This window comes from Carassius gibelio, chromosome B24, assembly GCF_023724105.1.
Source record: "Carassius gibelio isolate Cgi1373 ecotype wild population from Czech Republic chromosome B24, carGib1.2-hapl.c, whole genome shotgun sequence".
In the NCBI taxonomy this organism is placed as follows: domain Eukaryota; kingdom Metazoa; phylum Chordata; class Actinopteri; order Cypriniformes; family Cyprinidae; genus Carassius; species Carassius gibelio.
Genome location: NC_068419.1, coordinates 18,006,314 through 18,029,633, shown reverse-complemented (window position 1 = coordinate 18,029,633; position 23,320 = coordinate 18,006,314). Strand labels below are relative to the sequence as shown.

The following is a 23,320-nucleotide window of genomic DNA, read 5'->3' as shown; positions in this document are numbered from 1 at the left end:
TTAACAAGATCACCAGTTGAATTCATTTCGGAAGTGATTACTGATCATACATAGATGGATTTAATTTTTTTCCCAGTACCTGTACAGTATATAACTATTGATTATGATTTAATATAATTAGTATTGATCAAGTTCAGAGGCTGTCATATGTGGATCAACTTACTATGTTGTGTATCTTCATCAGTTTCAATATGAAAAATTACTTTCATATTGATTCAAAGGATTTATTGCGTTTTGAGAGAAAAAGAAAGTGTCATGGACTTATTGCATTTTGGGAAAATAATAATACAATTTTATGATAAATCTTTGAAAAATAAAACTTGGATTTTTTTTTTTTTTTTTTTTTTTTATGTTATTATAACCTAAAGATGCTATGTGCAAGTTTGAAACAGAAAATAGTGGTTTTCATCTTGCCACTTTCTTGGTAAAGAAAACACATTTTTACTCAAATTAATAAAAATGGATTTATTGTGTTTTGGAACCAAACTCTTCATTTGTTTTGGTTGACAATTGTTAGGGAATAAAGTGGCACCTAGTAGATGGTTTCAGCTAGATGTCATTTTCTTTTATTTATTAATGAGGATGAGGCACTTGGGAAAGATGGAAAAACAAATAGCAAAAGATGAGGAAAAGTTATGAAAAAATGTGAATAATTTACTTGCACATGCTAGTACATTTCAAAAGCTTCAGTTGCTGCAATTCCTGCAATTTTTTTTTTTTTTTTTTTTTTAACAAACCCCAATGCATGAGCTTTTTTTGTATATTTAATCTGTTCTGCATATTCTGAAGAAGCCATGAAACGTAAACTGCCAGGAATCATGCTTCAGGAATGACTGACACTAGATTGGCCAGATAATCCCTTTCACAGATTCAATCACACAGCTAACTCGTACAACAGATGTCAAATAATACGCCGCTGTGCAATGTCGTTGAGGGCCCCTGGTTGCCCACCTCTGAAACCCGATCTCCACCTCCCCACGATGGTTTGGTGCCCTGGCGTCTGTTAGCTCATCTGGAGAGGGGCTTTTGAGAGTGAGGTCAACGGTGTGTGTAATAAGCTAGTGCTAGCGGATGGCTAGTGCCCATTCACATGCTGATTTTCTGGTCGATCCATTTGCATTAAGTGCAACCTAATTGCCAACTGCAGCCTGATTATGGTGCGTGTAAGCCGGGATGAAATATGACCTCCCATATGCACCCGCCGCTGCTCAACTGATGTCAGATGGGTGTAAATCTAAAGCAAAAAGGTCATTCGAGTTTTCAGCACTAGTGAAATACTACCACTTTGAAATGGATGATGCGTGCTTGTATTTATGGAAATAAATTAGTTCATGCACCAGAACAATCGCTCTCTTTGTTCATGTAGGCTGTGTTTTCCACATCTTTCCGTTCAGTATTTGTTCTCTTCTTTTTCATTTTGCCCTCTTTTACCTGTGATGTGGTCCGGATAGGTTTGCCAAGAAGAAAAGCTTGGTTCCCTCTCTCGGTTTGCTAGAGTGTCTGTCCAAATGTGACTCCTCAGTTAGTGGCCGATGGAATTTTGATGAGCCGGAGAGGAACAGCTGGAGTCGGCAGTGGTTTAAGTGACCATGTCGCCTCTCCTAGAGACTGGAGTCTTGCTGCTGTTGTGAGAAGAAGCTGAGCAGCTGTATTGCGTATTGGGATGGTCTCATAGCTCTCAAAATGATGATGCCATGATGTGAATCACTAGTCCATTTACTCTTTCCCTCTTTCCTACAACATGTTTATATTTGAGGAGGTGCTCCTCCATGGTCCTCCATGGTGGCTTTCAAAGACTAATGCATTAGATTCTATTTCTATCGCGCTCATTTTGTTCCTGTTAGAAACATTATGAATTGGCTCATGTTTCAGATCAAGTTTGGTGTCTAAATGGACTGGTCACAGAGTTTTTATGGCCAGATTTACTAATAGCTTGCACTAGCGCAAACAGTATTTTAGCATTAAAATAGTTCTGTCAGGATGTACTAAAGATGTGCTGTGACAAATTAGTACTTAAAAGGCATGGACCTTATTGAATATGCATTTGCAGGAGAGTTTTAACATAAAATTTGAATCATGCAACACAATTGACTAACATTTGCGATTGTCAAATTACTGGCATTTGCGCCATTATTAAATGGCCAAAACAACAGGCAGTCATTTGCGCTGGTCATTATGGAAATTATCGGTCTGCGTCTGTGTTCTTTAATGTGCGCATTGTTAGTTAATCACATGCAGATTACCCCCCCCCCCCCTACATCCCCCCCCCCCCAAACCCTTCATCTGCACTTTTATGGAATTACACTTTTAATGCTAATTTGACCTGTTAGTAAATCTGGCCCTTAGTCTGTCTACATCAAGATTTGCAGTACTTCTCCGATTGTTATTCAGAAATACAGTTAAAATTAAAACCACCGACATTCCTCGCATTCAAATATAGTTGTTAACCATTTAATTACAATAACGGCTGGCATTTTAAATTCATTGTGAGATGTGTCCTTCAAAGTCAGTAATTAATGGTGTCTGTATAATTAGTCGTGTCCCACCCCACCTGCTGCAGTGACTGAGATTAATGAGCTGGAGCAGCATATTGAGACCTCGGTGAAGCGGGATTGAAGGGTTGTGAGGTCTGAGACACATGCATCAGGCCCTGAATACATTGAACAGCCTAGCCAAGCTCTCTGACGCTCTCTCAGATTCGAAGCACCAACCAATCAATGATACTGGATTAACTTCAAAGTTCATCTTTCTTTTTATGGCGTCTGCAGCTGCCAATCCATTCTCTGCTCTAATGCTCACTTCCAAGTACTACATTACAAGACGCAAACTTATTTAGTAACTTTTTAAAAAGAGTTTTAACTTCAATTTAATTACTTTTTTCTTGGTTCAGGTTTGGAGTTTCTTGTTAGCGTTTTTGAAAAAGACAGCAAGCGATGGATTCCTAAAAATCGCAGCAATATGTGCGTAAAGTTAAAATGAATTAGACATATACAATTGAACTTCTTCAGACAATTTAAACAATCTAGTTATGCATTTGTTATAAAAATTTAGCTTTCTTTGTATTTTGCATCGAGCGTAATGTTTTATTGAGTGAAGCCATTATACATTATCGTCTATAAGGGAGCTTGTTTTTGGCTTTTACTGACCATAAATGTGTAAGATTGCCAATCCCCCACAGGAGAATGATGGATTGGATTTAATAATTGATAAAGGTCTGGTGTTGTTGTAGACAAATACCTCTGTTTACCGGAACATCTTCAGATTAAAGTGGTGCTTCTCCAATATTTTGGCCGACTGTCAAGCTTTAGAGTGTTCCCCATGAGACAGCATAGTGAATTGGGAAATACTAATATTACATGTTTTGTTGGTTCAGTGTTGGCAAGACTTAGTGGGTGTGGCCAACAGCTATTACAGGAAGTAATCGCAATTAAATCGGCCAGGGCATGATCTGCCATCTACACCAATGAGAGAGCTTTTGTAATCATCACTTCTAATTACTGACAGCTGTTCTGGTGTTGAGACCACTGTTTTATAGCACTTGTTGGACTGCCAGTTTAGGCGGATGGGAATGCATTTTGAGGCTAATGGACTGCGTAGTTGGCATCTGCATTTTCCATTACTATGTTACTTTTTTATCACAGGTTTTATGTTTCTCCTTCTGTCTGGTGTTTCCTTATGTTTGCACATTATGTTTCTTTCAGATGTTGATGCCTTTATAAGGTTCTAGTGAATGTTGTGGTACAGCAACTTTTAAAAATTGAAAAGGGAAATTGTTTTGAAGAATCCATTCTTTCTTTGTTGTGCTGGTCACCTCTTATGGCATACAACCAAGAAGAATCAAGTGCAACCAGAGAAAATGTATTTATTTTGCTTATAGAGTTTGAACAAAATTCTAACCCGCGTTAACTTTGAATATATCTCATCCCATTTGTGCTACAGAGGAATGCCGTGATATTACTTTTCTATTGTTATTTTCTAGTTGTGAATTTCACGTCTGATTTTCACACCCATGACTTGCAAGCAAGGAGGGAATGAAGCTATAGAGACTTGAGGGTGAACACCTTTGACTTGGACCAGTAAGCAAACACCAACTGTAGCAATCATGCACAACAGATTGTTGTTTTTCAGGTTCAAGTACTAAATAATTCAGCAGCAGGTTAAGTGTTACTATGCAAAATAAGTGTTAAGACACGAGACCAGGGAAGTTTTACTCTCAGCAGTTGCCATTGTCTGCTTGCCTGTGTGATCTGCGTTTGAATGTTAGCCAGGCTAAAGAACTTTCTCACACTGAGGAACAGGTGCAAGATTTAGTCTCACCCTGAAACTGAAAAGAGACTGAGAGGGCATGTCGGTGAGAACAGCGGAACCAAATGTCTAGTCTCTGTCAGTGTCTCACAGTCGTGGCAGTTTTAAACATCCTCGCTTCTATATGTGAAGAACGTGTGGTTGAGAAAGTGTCTGTGCACACTTTAGAAATGAAAGATTTCTTTGCTGCCTCATCGTGCTTTTTATCATCTCCTCTTTATTCCTAAAAGAATCTCTCTATATCTACTCAGTGTAGGTGTATGTGCAGGAGCACACATAGGGGAAGAAACTGGGGCTCACCTCAGACTTCCCAATGGGGGACCGAGCGCACTGATCAGGACCCCCGCTGTGCACTTAAGGGCCACTATGCCATACATACACGAATCTCCAGCCTCTCTAATCGGGCCAGCCCGCTTCTTTGTCACGCTGTTTGTATCTCTGAAAGGAGCACTGAAGGCTACAGAGAGAAACAGGAACAAAAGCACGCCTCTCATTCGCAGCAGGGCTGCTTATTAGGTAGTGGCACCCTCTGGGAGCAGGGCACTTGGCAGAGGACATGGGGCTGTCGGGGGCACAGCCGTACATCAGTCAGGGGAAATTTGAGTGAAGTCAGAGACCCCTAAGCCTGCAGCATTATCACCATCTTTGTCAAACTGCACCTGTCACTCATTCAGTACGAGAACCGGTCAAACTTTGATTCACTGCCAGGCCTCACAGCACAATAAAATGAAAGAAAGCAGCCAATATAAAGCATAAGCGATCAAGAGGAAAAGGAAGATCTGCAGGAAGATAAAAGAGATAAATGAGACAAAGTAAAGCAGGCAATGATGAAGAAAGGAAAACTCAGAAGAATGATGACGAGAGAGATTGAATTAACACAAATGTGTGAAGAATAAAAGAGCTTCAAACTCAGCGGACCAAAGAATGTTACGTTCACAGCCTGTTGTTGAGTCAGACTGCATGGGCTCTGCTATGTTTTATTGCAGATTGTGGGATGTGCATTGATTTCCTGTATAGATGAATGATAAAAAGCTAACTTTCACTTTATCCCGGAAAAATGACCAGCAGTAATTCTGATTTAATCTGTCCATTCCGTCTGTACAGATCTATGAAGGGAGCTGATAGATATGACAGTCTTTGAAGGGAATTGAGTCCGCAGGGGTATAGAATTAATATGACTTAAGCTTTGAGTTGATGCAATATGACTGAGGGCACCAGCAAACCCTTCTTTTCATCTCTGATATCTCCTATGATGATTTGGAGGACATGGAAAGAAACCAGATAGTCTGACAGAATATCAATCTGATAAAAGGAATTGGGTATTGAGCAGAGACTTGGAATCACAAATGTATACCCACTTCTTTCACTCGGTTTTGTTGAAAATATGTAAAGTTTAATTTATCACCCAGCATCTCTAAATCCAGACGCTTAGATGTAGAACCTGTCCTAACTTCCGCTTTGAGGCCTTAGGCACTGTTATCCAACCTAAAATGTCAAATGAGATGGTACATTCTTGCAGACTTGACAGACGAGCATCAGCAATCTCAAAACAAGTTCACATCAGCTTCACATTGGGGACAAGACCAGAGATCCTTGATGGGGAAAAGTGGTGACATGCAGTTTTTTCAACATGGTATCTCTTAATTGATGGTTCAAGGTGGTTTAGATCCACCAAGATGCTCTACCAGGTGTAGCGCCCCCTAGCATGTCTAGCTATTATTGTGGAGTACGCTCCCCGAATTCCTATTTATCAAAAAATCTCTCTCTAAATTAATTAATGCACTAAATGTAATTCCCTAATTATCACTTGTTACTGTTTACCTTAATAGCAGCTTCTAACTTATGCAACTTAACTAATGCAAAGTGGTGATGCAATGTCTTTATATCCAAATTAAGGTAAAACACTTATTGTATGTAGGTTTCTCAAATGCTGGGTTAAATTAACAAACTTTTATAGTTTCATTAATATTCCACCCGTTTTAAATGGCTATCAATAATGTAAGTGAAATAAACGTCAATTCACAGATCACTTATCTTAATCAGTAGTGTTAAATACTTTCACTTTAAACCAGTCTATTATAAACTCAATATCTTGCCTCAAGTATCAAAATTATAAATGTCATAAACCCAATGTAATGCAAATCTTCAACAGAAATTTGTTTGAACTATTTACTGGAAAAATAAAATATGTACATAATATATACAGTTCAAATATCAAGTGCAATTCAAATGAAACACAATTAAATAACCCCAAAATTAAAACAAAGCCGGCAAAATGACTAAATGGCCACTCAATGAGATAAAATGAATACCCCAACAGTCATAGGAGGACACGTTGCAGGCCTGAAGTGTGGCTTGGGAGCGGGGAGACCTTAAACACAATGGCCGCTTCGCGCTGTGGCACAGAAAAAAAAAACTCACTGCTGTTGTAGCGCTGACAGGCGTGTCGTCATTCACGCCGCGGCAACGCGATGCTTGCGATGCTGGTGATTGAAGACGTCGTCCGACAGCTATGCAGGGAATGGTTCTGGAGATGAGTGCATTTTTTCAGACGATGCACAAAAAGGCAACCGAGCAGGCTACTCGCTGGCAAAGTCCTTATAACTAAATCGTTCTGACTAGCAGTTCACTCTTTCTCCTCGTGGAAAACTCTGACCGAGTTCCGCAAAACCATAAACTTCACGCTTACACACTGTAAACTTCTATAAAAATGTCTGTAACTCACTCTTCGTGCAGTCTACAAGTACATGTACTATCACAAACATTAACTTGGTGTTTTACCAAATTTCTAACGTGACAGTCACAGCGCGATTCTCACTCCTCTTCCCCAATCTTCTTTCCCCGATCTGTTTCTTCCTCCACCTCGCGACCTCTCACCCCGATTGCTGATTGGATCTTTTTTCCGGGTATATACATTTTAATTAACTCAATTTTTTAACACACACAAACATTATTTATACATTTTTAACATCATGAAATTTACATTTTAAAGAAAATAAACAAAATAAAAATAATGATTTTAGGAAATATCCAAAATTCCCATAGGGCTACATCCTCCCCTTACTAAATGTCTAAATGTCCTCATTAGACATAAAACAAAATCCCTACATTCCACTATGTAGACTAATTAACCTTTTTTTTTTTTTTTTTTTTTTTTACTATGAGCTCCTAATTATGATCTACATGGAAACCTAATGTTTTCCTAGTTTAATAATTATTCCTCGGTGAACTATGGTAAGTGGTTGCTCACTTGACTTTCCAGGTTCATCATATGTAAGTCTCAATACTGGTTTTATTTGTCTTTTCTCAGTTAATCTTGGTCTAGGTACACTATTAACTTTTGTTTTAGAGCTCAGTTTTTCTTTAGGTGCACAGACAGAATTTCGCCCAGCATCCAGGTCTGTTCCTGAATCATACGAATCTGCCTCTGTCACTGCTTGATCTTCTTCGTCATATTCTATGTTGGACTCTAATTCTTCTGCTGACTGCACAGAATTTGGTTCTATAGCGTCTTCACACGGTGAACAATCTGAGACTCCATCAGACACTTCTTTCCTCTTCAGTAGACGTTCCACATAATCCCGGTATGGTATACTGTTATGGTCACACTCCACATCAGATGAGGAATCAGTCATCTCTGAGACTTCTCTTTGCCTCATTATCGGTGGTCTTTGTTTTTTTCGAGTTGAACGTGTTCTGGGTATCACAGTGGTTTCCTCACAGGCTTGCTCCACTGGGATCCTCACAGATTGCCCAATAGGTAATATGTGGTCACGATGGATGGTTCTTATTCCGCCTCTGCCTCCCTCAGGTCTCACACGGAATACAGGTAAGTTTGGCATCTTTCCTACCACTACATGGGGTATGGAACTCCATCGGCTGTCCAGCTTGTGTTTCCCTTTTAGACCGAGATTCTTTAGAAGAACACGATCTCCTCCCTGTATGTTTTGAAAACGGACCTTTTGATCATATGCTCTCTTGTTCCTCAAGTGAGTCTTGTCAGCAGCTTGACTAGCCAGTTGATAGGCTCTGTTCAGGTCCTGTTTCAGGCTTTCAACATACTGAAAATGATTCCTCTCCTGAGTTCCATCTTTTGAAGTTTCAAAGCACAGGTCTACAGGCAGTCTAGCTTCCCTACCGAACATTAAGTAGTACGGAGAGTATCCCGTTGCATCACTTTTTGTGCTGTTGTACGCATGCACTAATGAAGCTACATGCTGACTCCAGGATCTCTTCTTCTCTTGCCCTAATGTAGCCAACATAGAGAGCAGCGTACGGTTGAACCGCTCCGGCTGGGGGTCCCCTTGAGGGTGATACGGAGTCGTTCGTGATTTCCGTATGCCCAAAGTTGTCAGCAGTTCTCTTATCAGTCTCGACTCAAAATCTCTTCCCTGATCAGAATGAATCCTAACAGGTAGGCCATAGTGAATGAAAAACTTTTCAACTAGGATCTTAGCTACTGTCAGGGCTTTCTGATTCTTTGCAGGAAAGGCCTGTGCATATCTGGTATAGTGATCGGTCACAACCAGGATGTTACTAATGCCCCTGGAATCGGGCTCCATTGACAAAAAGTCAATACACACAAGGTCCATAGGACCACTACTGGTGATTTGGTGTAGAGAGGCAGCTTTCTTGGCAGGTGTTTTACAAGTAATGCACCGTCCACAATTCCTCACATACTCCTCTGCATCATGAGCCATTTTGGGCCAGTAAAATCTTGCTCTTAGGAGTTGCGTTACCCTCTCCACACCTAAATGGCCCATGTCATCATGAAGAGAGTGCAACACGGCTTCTCTGAACTCAGCAGGCAGCACAAGCTGTAATGCCTCCTCTGCATCTTTCTTGCTTGCTCTGTACAGAAGTCCATCTCTTCTCACAAGTCTGCCAACTTCCCTCTTCATCAGTAGCATCTCTGGGTCTAAGTCTTTGTTGCTAGGCCAAACTCCCTGTTTCAATGCCTCAATCACCCGTCTGATCACAGTATCCCTCTTCTGGGCAGTCATCAAGTCAGCTTTTGATAGTTGTTCCAGTGAGCTGAGGTGTAACTGAGACGGAAATGAATACACGTCCGGTGTACGTAAGTCAGCGGGTTATTGTCGGTGCATACAGTGAACTTGACTCCATAAAGGTAGTCATGAAATTTATCCACGACAGCCCATTTCAACGCAAGGAACTCTAGCTGATGTACAGGGTATCGCTGTTCAGAAGAGCTCAACTTTCTGCTGGCAAACGCCACCGGTCTTAACCCTTCTGGATGTTCCTGATACAGTACGGCACCAAGCCCTTTGAAACTTGCATCAGTGTGTAGAACATATGGCTTATTGGCATCAGCAAATGCCAGTACCGGTGCATTGAGCAGACACTGAATGATACGATTGAATGCATCCGTGCAGGACTGATCCCATCGGTCACTGAATGGTTCTGAGTCTTTAAAATATGTCTTGGTCTTGTCTGCGGTTTGCTTCCTTCCACGCTGGGTGGGTGCATAAACCTTTGTCAGTTCAGTGAGGGGCCTAACAATCACAGAGTAGTTTGCTATAAAGCGTCGATAATACCCACAGAAACCTAGAAAAGACCGCAATGACTTAAGGTCTGTGGGCATAGGCCACCTAGCGACTGCCTCTAGCTTTTCAGGGTCAGTAGCAACACCATCAGCGGACACTATGTGACCCACATACTTAACCCTGGGTTGACAAAATTGACACTTGTCAAGGGAGAGTTTTAGCCCTACCTCTTCAAGCCTATCTAACACTCGCATGAGGCGTTCTTCGTGTTCTTCTAAAGAACGTCCAAAGACTATGAGATCATCCAAATAAACTAACACCTGAAGGAGATTCATATCGCCGACAGCTTTCTCCATAAGTCTTTGGAACGTCGCAGGCGCTCCAGTTATGCCTTGGGGCATCCTTTCAAATTGAAAAAATCCAAGGGGACAAATGAAGGCGGTTTTTTCTTTGTCCTCCTCCGCCATGGCGATCTGGTAGTAGCCACTACGTAAATCAAGGACAGAAAACCATTTGCTCCCAGTTAAACAATCCAACGCATCGTCTATGCGAGGAGTCGTGTACTGATCTGGAATTGTCCGCCTATTAAGGGTCCTATAGTCAACACACATTCTGATACGCCCAGTCTTTTTTCTGGCAATCACAATTGGTGATGCATATTGGCTACGTGACTCCTTAATTATACCAGCCTTTAACAACTCTTGCAAGTGCTGACGAACATCGTCAATATCTGCAGGAGCTAAACGTCTTGAACGTTCTCTGAATGGCTTTGCATCGGTCATCCTGATATGGTGTTCCACATCCTTTGCCAGGCCAACATCCCATTCAAACAATGAGAATACGTTTGCTCGCTTACATAACTTTTGACGGAGTCGTGCTTTCCATTGTAATGGTATGGGCGAGTCGCCAAACTGGATCAGTTGCGGGTCTAACTCTGGTACAGTCGCGGCCTCAGTTTCAACTTTCAGAGGTGGAATGACTGGATCAACGTGACACAGCTGGCCTAAGACAGTTCCAACTGGAATGACGGTGTCTTTCATTGACTCATTCTGGATAAGGATAGTGAGGTGATCATCCACTGCAGTACCATGCACGACCATAGGCTGCAGCAGTACTCCGGATGGTAATGGAGCGGTGGGTGATGCCTCAACCATTAACATGTCTTTACCCAGAGGCCTCTTCAACTCCACTTCACAGATGGCGCAGCATTCACCACCAGGAGGTAAGGTTAGTGAGCCTGGACCCATCCACTTCACACATGCAACTTCATCCTCTTCACCCTCAGTTGTTGGTTTGTCTGTGTGACAAATGGAGTTCTTTGCCTTAATGCCAAGGGTCTGTGCAATGTCCACTCCTGTGGTCTCCTTGCAGAGCATAGACAGTCTCTGGAACAGGTTTGCATTTGTTCCTAGGATCACAGGGGTCTTTTCAGGACTTTTTGAACTTGGGCAAATCAGAGCAAGGACGGAAAGTGTCTCTTTTGCCCCGGTAACCTTCTCTGGAAATTCCATCTCCACTACGACATATCCCAGGTAGGGGTAACTGGTTTCGCTTAAACCCCATATTGCCAACCCTGACACTGGCTGGATTGGGACATCAGGTAAGTGGTGCTCATACCAGGGCTCGAAGATAATTGTGATTTGAGAGCCACTATCCAGAAGTGCATCACAGTGCTGGCCATTTATCTTCACTGGGATGATGGAACAGGGCCCGATCAATCCTGGAGGAATGCCTCTTTCAAGGGTGGTTACTTCGCTTTTCTTAGCTGAGCACACGGTGTGACAATCACCTGATGCTTGAGAAGATAGATCACCCTGTTTAGCTTTCTTTAGAGCGTGTATCAGCTTTCGAATAACTTTGGCCTGATTCTCAGCATTCTGGCATTTGGCAGAGTAATGGCCGTTTTCACCACAGCGATAACAAAAGTTCCCATCCGAGTCGTTAGATGGTTGCTTTCTATTTTCACTATGGGTTTGTCTTGATGGCTCTACTCGAAGAACTGAAGTAGGGGATTCAGAGACTCTTAGCTTATGGCTTGTCATTTGCTTTTGCAAGTTTTTCACTTGTTTTCTTAAAACAGCTACCTCACTATCACTACCTATCTCTGGAGTGTGCATCTTTGTCATTAACACAGGTCCTTTGCTATCTGCTCCTACCTTGTTAGGCACAGTACTCATGGCAGTGAACATCGACTTGAGTTCTTGAATTTCTGTTCTCAAACGCTCAACATCATCCTGTCTATTGTCTGTAGCAGGGTTTGTGTGAACTCTCTGAACAGAGGTGTTCAGCTTCGTCCTTGATGACTCGTACTCTTCTTCACTTCTGATCTCACTCAGCAGTTCCAAGAATGATGGAGGATTTTCCTTCCTCTCCCTGAGTTTGAGCTGGACAAGCATCATATCGGAGTGAATAGCACCTCTCAGCAGCTGCTCCACTCGAGCACGGTCAGCACGGCTTGTAGGGAGACCTCCGCGACGAACTACCTTGGTCAATGACAACTCTATGCGCCTAAGAAAGTCAGACAACTTTTCCTTTGGTTGCTGCTGTAGCAATCTAAAGGCAAAATACAGGTCTTCGCCGGTCTCAGCAGACCCAAAAGCACTCTCAAGGGCTTCTAAACACAGAGCAGGACTAACCTCTGGATCAGCAGTCCGCACAGCCTTTACAACAGCTAGCGCAGGACCTTTCAGACTTTCCATGATACGTCGTCGTTTCTCCTTAGTGGAACACTCGCTCTCCTCGACCATCAGACGTGCATGTTCTAACCAATGCTCAAGAGACTCTTCTCCAACTGGAGTTGGCAAGGTACCGGAGAACACTCTCAGACGACGGTAACTGCTGTTGTCACCTGATGGTGTCCCCATCTTAGTCAACAAATCACCCACCGCACGAATAATAGACTCTGCTGAGCCACTCTCAGGAGGTTCTTCGAACAGACTCTTAAACGGAGTCGACGGATTATGACTTTCAGAAGCAATAACAATCATCCATTTTTTCATCTTGCCCTCTGGCAACAATTCAGGAGGGACTTTGGTGGGGTCCACTGTCTCTTTACACTCGCATAGCACCCTGTGGCTTTCCAGCTTCAGACTAACAGTCCGTCCTCTCACTCGCACTCGCCCTAAGGCTTTGATAGTTCCTAGAGCTTCTTCAATCTGGGCATTTGCAACGTCTTCTGGAATCAGTACCATGAGGGAATGTGCATCATCCAGCTCTTCTCTTCTGCACCAGTCTTTGAGCTCTTGAACTAATTCTGCAGTGCTACACTTAGCCTCCATTTTCTTTTGGGTTTTTTAGCTTAAACTATTTGACTTATTTTTTATTTTATTTTTTTTTAAATAGCTAATAAATAAAATCCAAGCTAATTGTCAACAGATATTACCTTAATTTAGCGTATTTAGTATCTTATGAAAATTTACTTAAGAAACTCTCAACAATTTAACAGCTAACGCTATTAGCATCAAATTACAAATTAGTTGATTGCATTAATTATTGATCCCGGATGAGCCCCCATTTTATGTAGCGCCCCCTAGCATGTCTAGCTATTATTGTGGAGTACGCTCCCCGAATTCCTATTTATCAAAAAATCTCTCTCTAAATTAATTAATGCACTAAATGTAATTCCCTAATTATCACTTGTTACTGTTTACCTTAATAGCAGCTTCTAACTTATGCAACTTAACTAATGCAAAGTGGTGATGCAATGTCTTTATATCCAAATTAAGGTAAAACACTAATTGTATGTAGGTTTCTCAAATGCTGGGTTAAATTAACAAACTTTTATAGTTTCATTAATATTCCACCCGTTTTAAATGGCTATCAATAATGTAAGTGAAATAAACGTCAATTCACAGATCACTTATCTTAATCAGTAGTGTTAAATACTTTCACTTTAAACCAGTCTATTATAAACTCAATATCTTGCCTCAAGTATCAAAATTATAAATGTCATAAACCCAATGTAATGCAAATCTTCAACAGAAATTCGTTTGAACTATTTACTGGAAAAATAAAATATGTACATAATATATACAGTTCAAATATCAAGTGCAATTCAAATGAAACACAATTAAATAACCCCAAAATTAAAACAAAGCCGGCAAAATGACTAAATGGCCACTCAATGAGATAAAATGAATACCCCAACAGTCATAGGAGGACACGTTGCAGGCCTGAAGTGTGGCTTGGGAGCGGGGAGACCTTAAACACAATGGCCGCTTCGCGCTGTGGCGCAGAAAAAAAAACTCACTGCTGTTGTAGCGCTGACAGGCGTGTCGTCATTCACGCCGCGGCAACGCGATGCTTGCGATGCTGGTGATTGAAGACGTCGTCCGACAGCTATGCAGGGAATGGTTCTGGAGATGAGTGCATTTTTTCAGACGATGCACAAAAAGGCAACCGAGCAGGCTACTCGCTGGCAAAGTCCTTATAACTAAATCGTTCTGACTAGCAGTTCACTCTTTCTCCTCGTGGAAAACTCTGACCGAGTTCCGCAAAACCATAAACTTCACGCTTACACACTGTAAACTTCTATAAAAATGTCTGTAACTCACTCTTCGTGCAGTCTACAAGTACATGTACTATCACAAACATTAACTTGGTGTTTTACCAAATTTCTAACGTGACAGTCACAGCGCGATTCTCACTCCTCTTCCCCAATCTTCTTTCCCCGATCTGTTTCTTCCTCCACCTCGCGACCTCTCACCCCGATTGCTGATTGGATCTTTTTTCCGGGTATATACATTTTAATTAACTCAATTTTTTAACACACACAAACATTATTTATACATTTTTAACATCATGAAATTTACATTTTAAAGAAAATAAACAAAATAAAAATAATGATTTTAGGAAATATCCAAAATTCCCATAGGGCTACACAGGTTCAAACCAGGACTGCTAGTCCATTTAATCATTAAATGACAATGAATAAACAGCTTGGACCAGTTAAAAATCCAGGTCCAAATCCAGCTGTTAGTCCATCTGCCCTATCTAGACTAGCTTGGGCCACCAATTTACCATCTTAAACCATGTACAAACCATGTCGAAAGTCAAATTCTGTCATCATCTATTCACTCTGCTGTTGGTCTCAGCAACAATAGACTTTTGACTCAACAACTCAACAACCACTGACTTTTAGTGTACTTAGAAATTTGCCCACAGAAGAGTGAATGCCATACAGGATTGAAATTCTGTGAGAGTGAGTGATAATTTTTTATTGGATTTTTTATTGCATCATGACCAATCCAAAGATAAGACACACAAAGAAACAAGCTCAGTCATACGTCAGCGTCCCAGGTGCTTTTTTGGCAGCGTTTATAAGAGAAAGATTTACAACATCAGACTTAATATTAGATTCATTCATCTCTTCCAAAGCATTCCACATTCTACTGCTAGACCAGATCAGTCTGCCAATCTGCGAGCACTGTATCCATAAAGCAAATTGTAATAACTTTGATTGTTTCACTTGATGTCTCCCAGTGGGGTTTTGCCTCTTTGGTTTCTTTTCTTCCCTCCTTTCGTTATGGTTTTAACTAGGCATAATCTCTGTACTGCCACATCGAGTTTTCTCTGAGCAAGAACAGGTGAGGAGCCCTGTTTAGTCCAACGCCTCTGATGTCAGTGCTACCCATGATTCACACTCGATTCAGAGAGTTTAATCTGCAACAATAACCTTCTGTCTTCAGAGAAATTGCTTTCTGGGGCTGTAAAGTAAACAGGCAAAAGGTGTTATTCAGCATATTGAGAGAGAGTCAGGAATAGGAAAGGGGTGTGCGTACACAAGAAATGAATACAACGAACAAGAAAAGGATGGGGAAAGGCCGAGCAAACGGGGTGCGGACAATCGCAAAATGACCTTTCAGTCAGAGAACACAGACAGATATTGAATGAGTCTCATTGTATTGGGAGAATGAAACTGCTGGCTTGTTAAATGCTGTGGCATATGGATATTTTATCTTCCTCTGCCTTTAATTGCTTTACTGTCAGACTGTTTCCCCCTTGAATCTCTCTTTAGGGAGGAGAGATGAAAATAAACACGAAGACATCTCCAGGAGGAGAGGCTGTGCGCTCAAACAACACGGGCCCGTCCTTTAAGCCGGCTTCAAGTTGCAAACTGCCTGACCTTTAATCTAATGCATAAACAAGAGGCTGGGCAAAGCCATCCCTCATCATCCTCCCCTCATACTCTACCACTCCTCACCCACATCCATTGTTTGGCTTATGGGTGCATTTTTTCTAATTGTCGCCGCTTTATTAACGCAAATTTCTATGAGTCTTTGCGAGGTCTTGTTAAGCCAGTCCAAATGGCTGACATTGATGCATGCCTGGAGGTATTTATAAACCACATGATACCTGATGTCAAGCATGCACCGAGACTAATCATGTGCGGTGGTGATGGAGTGTTCATGGACTCCACTGAAAAGATCTGTCTTCTTTTGTAAGGGAGGATTGAATAGATAGAGTAAACAAGATGGGCTACTGCCAGCACTTAACACACATGTGCTTTATTATGATTCCAACTTCTAATTCCAAGTGCCACTTTTGCAGGAATTTTATACCAGAACGTCCAAAGACACCGATTATTTATAGTTTATAGTAATTGAACTGCTGCCCTTGTGGTCTAAACTTCTTCAGTTTATCTTATAGCATTATTTCATTTAAACTTATTTCATTAGTATAGCTTGACTTCCCCTATGACAATTCAGTGTTTTAATTGTTTGCCAATCTTGTAATTTCCTGATGACTCATAGTGGTCTTGTCCACATCTGTGGTTGTAAAAGTTCACTTTGATTTTCTAAATCGACCTTTTTAACCACAATGGAACGTCATTGTAGGTTGGTCATTTGGTTTGTTTACTGGGTTGATCACAAGCCTCAGCTGGTTACCGAACTGAGTGACTCAGCTTATGGTCGCTTTAACCTTTCCAGGGTCTTGTGTAGGCAATTATGACCAAATCTCTGCTGTTTGTTTTGGAGTCAGAGGATTCAGAGGAAGGCTGTTCCTAGGCAGGAGGATTAAGCTAATGAAACCATCCCTGTTCATCTCCTAATGGAAAAAAGGGAATAGATACGACACAGGCTTTAATAGGAGTGTAGAATAATGGTTTAGTGTCAATACTGGAGTCCACCGTCTCCTGAAAAACAAGCTTTAATCCAATCATATGGCTAAATCTTTGATGTCAGCCATGCCTGTTACATGCTACTGCAGATAGTTTACATCAGAATTAGGTTTCCCACAAAAAAAATGGTGTCATGAATAAGATTAGGGTGTATTTTATTTCCTGTCTATTGTTCTTTCTACCAAAGTTTGTTTGCAAGTTTCCTATGTACTGCTCAAAGCTTGTTAGCGTTTCTCTAGCAATCTGATGCTAATGTGTAATCACATGTTTACAGGAGCTAATGGCCAAATTTATTTCCCTTTACAGATGTGTGGCAAAGGCCGAGTGATTTGTTTATTTTTCTCAGGCTTGACTGCTTTGTGTTGAAGTTGCAGCTGAGAGTGGTCATCAAAAGTCTACAGACTTTGTCTATGAAAAATGTCTACGATTACTGCAATTGAATCTCATCACAGTATACAAAAGAGCAAAGACTTCATGTCTCATTTGCAGTTTCCTCTAAATTTATCGTCCTGAGCTTCCTTCACCCTTCAACTGCTTGACGTTTCTTTGAGAACAGATTTTTTTTCAAGTTTCTACTTTTGCTAAAATGTCAGTAAATGTCAGTGGATGAAGTTGATACACTTTGCACATTTTATGATAAGTTATCAAATGGCATTTACAAAAATCTTACTTTTAGCCCAGAACTCTCATATTGATAGCATCTCACTTTTAAAAATGGATTTGAAATGCCTTGCTGAGCCTGTTTTAGTGGTTTATTATACCTGGTAATGGTGAATAAACTATTTTAATGGACACATATAAGATTTGGCCCTTTAAAAGTGAGTAGATTACCTGCCTGTATCTGCAACACCAAATACACACGGCTCATTGATTCACTTAATTTACAATACTTCCATTTTCTCCACCTTTGAAATGCATTTGATGGCCTTCAAGCTCTTCCAACACCACATCTGAATATAGGAACAGGGCGTTAAATGAAGTAAAGCTAATACAATTGATTCTAATGGCTGCTAGGAACAACAGAACAAGGATGTTCAGTCATCACTACTCATACGATTCTCATTCAGCTCCATTTGGTTTTTATGGCAGGCTATTTAGCGGCAGATTTAATGAAGGGTGATTGGCGATGTGTCAGAGTGACCATTTTAGTCAGTGGGCTGTTCCTGCTTGCGATCTACAATTACGAGCACATTTAGACCAGACATCTCATCTTAAGTAAGCTATCAGCATCAATGGAGGATTAGCCACCTGTATCAGCTCCCCTCAGAGATGACATCTCCGTTGTTCATCCGTATGCTGAATTACCAATCTCTATGCTGTCCCATGTTTTTGCAATCTTAATCTTTTTCCTCTTTGTGTTCTCAATTATAATTTTTTTTCACCCCTTTTTTGAGGATTACCTTCCTCAGTTATCTCTCACTCGCTCTCTGTACAAATTATCCGTATTATCAAACAGGATGCTGTATCATAATGAGGGGTTTGTCACCAGCAGCCCATGCGGTGGAGTAGATAAAAAGCAGGGTTTTGATTAGCGGGACAAGGCTTATTGATTCCTATTGACGGTCACTTTCCCCAGCTCTTAATGAAAGGAATGCAAATGAGTCTCTCTGAGTTCTCTAAGGGGGTGTGGGGCTGAGATGTGGGCCTTTGACTCTCTGTCGTAGGAGGGACATGTATCATTGCCCATGGTTCACTAGGGAGTCCTTTGCGGAAATGTTTGGTCCGTTTCATGTTCTCAAGATGCCGGTGAGCACAAGCCAAATGTGGAAAAAGTAATGGACTGTGTCCATACGTGTAATTTAGCAAAATGGATAGTGGAACATGGGCTCAAATGGTGCTTGTGCTATTGATTCAGGAAACAAGCTGTATTCTTATAAGGATACGAGATGTTCTGTACCTTGTTCAAGTGCTGTCATCTGTAGTGTACCATCTGGTCTTTGTTCTTCTCATGTTGATGTCAGGATCAATGGTGATCTCATAAATGAGGATATATGATTGTTTTTCCACTCTCCTCTATAGCAACCGACTGGCACCCAGCAACCATGACCGGATACATCGTCTGCGACAAGAGTTCCAGCAGGCCAAGCAGGAGGAGGAACCTGATGACCGCCGCCGATCCTACAGCTTTCAACAACAACAGAGGGTGAGTGTGCAAGACTACTGGATAAACCTCAGCTTAGCATGTGCACCTTTACCCTGACCCTTAAAGCTTCCCAGCATTCACTGCTGCAAAAGTAACACTTTATCTCTCTCATCTCATTACGCAGGCTACACCCTGTGGAGATCACATTTGTCAGCTGAATACATCAGTGAGGGTGTATTATCTCAGAAAGTAACCATTATAAAACATTAATGTACAGTAATTTCTTTCTTTGGAATGTAATAGTTACTTTTCTGTAATGAGCCAGTGTCAATGACATATGTGGCCGACAAATGCAAACTTTTTTAAATGAGTCACAGCTTTCAAGTCAGCCTAGTGTTTGGTGTTCAGGGCAAAGGGTGACATGTATTATAATAAGATATATTTTCAAGGATCTCAGATAATGCATGGATGTGTTGTTCTACGAGGTGGAGGGAAAAGGTGCACTTGCTGTAAGCTTGCATATCACAAGTGCATCTCACATTTTATTTGGCCCCAAACTTGTTTGTATTTGTTAGGTCTGCACAGAGGTGAATGTGTTTTACCATTGTGTCCTTGAAAGTCAGTGATTCATTTTATTAACCGAGGTTAGAGGCTAGCTGTTATTTTATCTTTATCAGCAAGTTAAAATAATATACACTGCCCAAGAGGCTGGGAAAGAAGTTGCAAGGGGTCAAAGTTCAAATAGCTATGTATCTTTATTCTGTAATGGCCTGAGCCAGACATTGCGGCCTGTCCTATGACTTCCTGTTAAGGGTATGGAGGGGGATTTTAAAAGATGACAGGCTAATTACCTCGAGGAATAGAACCATTTCCTAAATTAGAGGTCAGCTCTCTGACCCTGTCTTCTCTGACACATATTTGGCCTCCATTTTCCTCTCAGGTTTTGAATAGCTCTACAGAGATTAGAATGTGTTAAACTCAATTAATGCATTAGTGTTCTGTTCCACTCAGATCAGTGCGGAATGAGAGAGAAAAAAAAAAATCTGCATCTTAAACAGAAAGATTAATGATGGAAGCATAATGAAAATGCAATTGCTTAAAAGTTAATGCATGTAATTTACGTACCACTAGTGGCACCAAATGGAACTGCAAAAATCTATAATTTCATCTAAATCATTTCAAAATCACTAGCCGCACCTCCAATACTCTTCAAATTGTGCAAATTGAAAATATGGCTAATGGAAAAGCATACATTTTGCAACAAATTCCATATATTGCAAAAAAAATAAACTCACGAGTTGTTTTTTCGGGCAATTCGAAAAAGCAATATAGTGCGAAACTGCAATGAAAACTTTTTGAATGTACTATAACCTCCAAGAAACTCCTCATACGTGGCTGCTCTCAAGTATAAAGGGCTTTCCTTGCCATTATTGCTTGTACAACCCCTTATGTACTCTGCATTATGGCTCCGACACAGCAACAAGAGCTGATCGTGGCCACTCTATTCAATACTTGTGTTTATACCAGCTGCACCACGGCGCCTTTCCGAAGCGTCTCAGAATCAGTTCTCCAAGCTACTTAAATAAACATTTACACATACGTCTCTTTCGATTAAAAATAATGGTTAGTACAGTGGCTGTGATATACGTAAACCTACCAACATTCGTTGCTATGACTTATCATGAGAAGTAGTCACATAACATCAGTTAATGGAAACGCCATCAATTCTCAATAGGTATTTTATCTACATTTATAAAATATTGCAAACATTTTGAGTGAATCTGTAAAGGATACCTGGCTACTGACACATGCTGGGGTCTTGTGGTTTGTTGACAGGGCATTGTTGCTGGGTGGTTGCTCGTGTGTTCTGGATAATGTTGAAGTTGTGCTGGGTATATGCTAGGGTGTTATGAGTGTTATGAGTTGCTAGGATGTAGCTAGGGGGTTGTTTACTAGCTCAAGTCAAATATCCCCAGCCCCAAGTCTCTAGAAATAAGTCGGATCTGTCTGTGTATGGGTTTTTAATCACTGCTAATGACAGATATTTAATAAACAAATAAATATACTTAATGACAGTTCATTTTTGCCCAGTTATGACAGCAGGTAAATCTCAAGCGAGTGTTTCACTTCAGCAGTACACACGGATTTTATACTTGGAGACATTCACTAGCTTTTATTTGACATAGCCTTAGCTAGTCTGTTTGCAGTATGAATAAATCAAAACCTCTCTTGGTACCCGATGGTGTCACATTGTCTGGGCTTCTAGTACAGGAAGTAAAAGCCTGTTATTTGCACAGCGCCGAACCAGAGGAGTCAAGCTAGAAGGCACCTAATTGCTTGTGATAGTTTACATTGTTTAAAGACTAGAGACATTTCCGTAATAGAGTACGCTCCCTCCCTTGAGTTTGTCTCAAGCCTACTGTATTAACGGCTGATGGGTCGGCTTCTCAGTTTGAACAGGACTGGTTTTAAATAACAAAACATGTTAGATGGGACCCAGGGAATGCCTTGGAGTCTTTCAGTGTATTATAAGAAGGGCGAATTTCCTGAAGACTGCGGTTAAGATGTCAAGCATTACTTTTTTTTTTTTACGGCACGTTGCTGATCCTAAGTTGTGACAAGGAGATGCTGAAATACAGTCACATGCTGGTGGTAGTTTTTTTGTGAGGGAAAACTCCCTCAAGCTTTGAAATAGTGGGAAAAACCATGCTAAAATTGCTCCGGCTTAGGTTTTGTGTATTGTATGGCTTGTTGGGCCGACACAACCAATAAATGGTTATTAAAGCTCTAAAAGCTTGTGTCAAACAATAGCGGAGAGGTGTGTTAAGGATGTAAGACAGTCCCAATGTCTACGGTGGTTACGGTTCTGCTAGAAAAAAAATTAATAATAATTTCACATCCAAAAGAATCAGGTGGTCCAGGTGTTTTATCCCTGGATTGCATTAGAATCACACACACTCCATCAAAGCGAATACAAACAGACTTGACGTTGATTTAGGGTCTGAGAGGGCCCACGAGCGCTGTGGTCCTGTCGACTTGTAGAAATATACAGCCGTCAGTCGTAGCAGCAGGTTGAGAGAATGATGGTTAAGCAGGGTAAGAGAGCGCAAGGGAGGCGTTTGTAGCCATAAGAGTCTTGTTGTTCCTGCTGCCATAAGCTTGATATAATGACCTTATAAAACTGTCAAAACAAAGCTCCTCAGAGACAATTTACAATTTTTTTGGGTGGTGATGTCACAGCCGAAATCAACATCAGATGAGTAATGCAACATTTTTTATAAAGTGCCATAGAATTGCCATAGCAATTTGGATATGATAACTTATGGTATTACTATTACATACATACTAACATTAATTATTTAAATTTTATTTAGAGATACAATGGGTATTGTAAATATAATAGTATTCAAAATTATAATGGAATCCCATAGTGGTTTTTATGTAGTTTCTATATGTTCAATAGCAATATATTAGCAATATCATTTCTCAACTTGCTATAATTTTCTTGATGTCTACCATAGTTAGACAATTTTGTTGTTGTTGTTTGAATGCTGCGTTTATTCCAATACTGTGTTTGTTTGTTGGATTTTTCACAAATACCGTGGTAATATTGTGGTATTCTGAACTTTTATTTGAAGTACTTTTTCATGGTATGCTATTATCCTTTGATGCCATCACTGTACTACAGTATTGCATTTTGCAGTTTTTTATGGCTATGAAAAGCAGTTATTTAATTAACATTTGTTACCACCTAGCTACAGGTACTCAGCACGTTTTGGAGATTTATTTAGCATTTCAAAGCCTGCCCGTTGTTTTTTATAGCTTTGATTATAAATACCGTACATTACGCCATTTAGAAGCGTCCCTCAAGTGCAACAAAAAAATCACAGGTGACATGATTGATTGCCTTTTAAATATGTAGCTATGTGGTGAAACTCCCAACTTTACATCAAACGCCTCTCATTTCTTTATGAAGAAAAATTGGTTAGTACACCTCAGATAATCCTTCAAACCCAGCGTGAGTTCTGACAGCACGAGACTCACATTAGGACAGTGGTAGTGGTAAGGTGTGTTCTCAGCGTTCACAATCCCCCGAGGACTGAAAGAAACCCGTCATCAGGTTTTTATGTGCGACAACGAGCTGCCAATCCAGATGGCTGGTAATCGCCCCTTGGCCAGAACCTGTCACAGACCTCCACCGGTAAACAGACAATTAGACGTGTCTTGTTATGCCTCCCTTGTATATCACACCCAGCGTTTCTCACTATGACTTTCAAAAGGGCTTTTCCAGATGTTTGTCATAAAGAG

General features: G+C 40.8%; 1 protein-coding gene across 4 annotated transcripts in view; it reads left to right on the top strand.

Moving 5' to 3' along the window:
* LOC128013213 (partitioning defective 3 homolog) overlaps positions 1-23,320 on the top strand; it is a 421,775-nt gene that overhangs the window by 384,826 nt on the left and 13,629 nt on the right. For all 4 annotated transcript variants that reach the window (XM_052596022.1, XM_052596020.1, XM_052596019.1 and 1 more), the window contains one exon: positions 18,949-19,072. In XM_052596022.1, the coding sequence (XP_052451982.1) occupies positions 18,949-19,072 (124 nt within the window). The remainder of the gene's footprint in view (positions 1-18,948; positions 19,073-23,320) is intronic.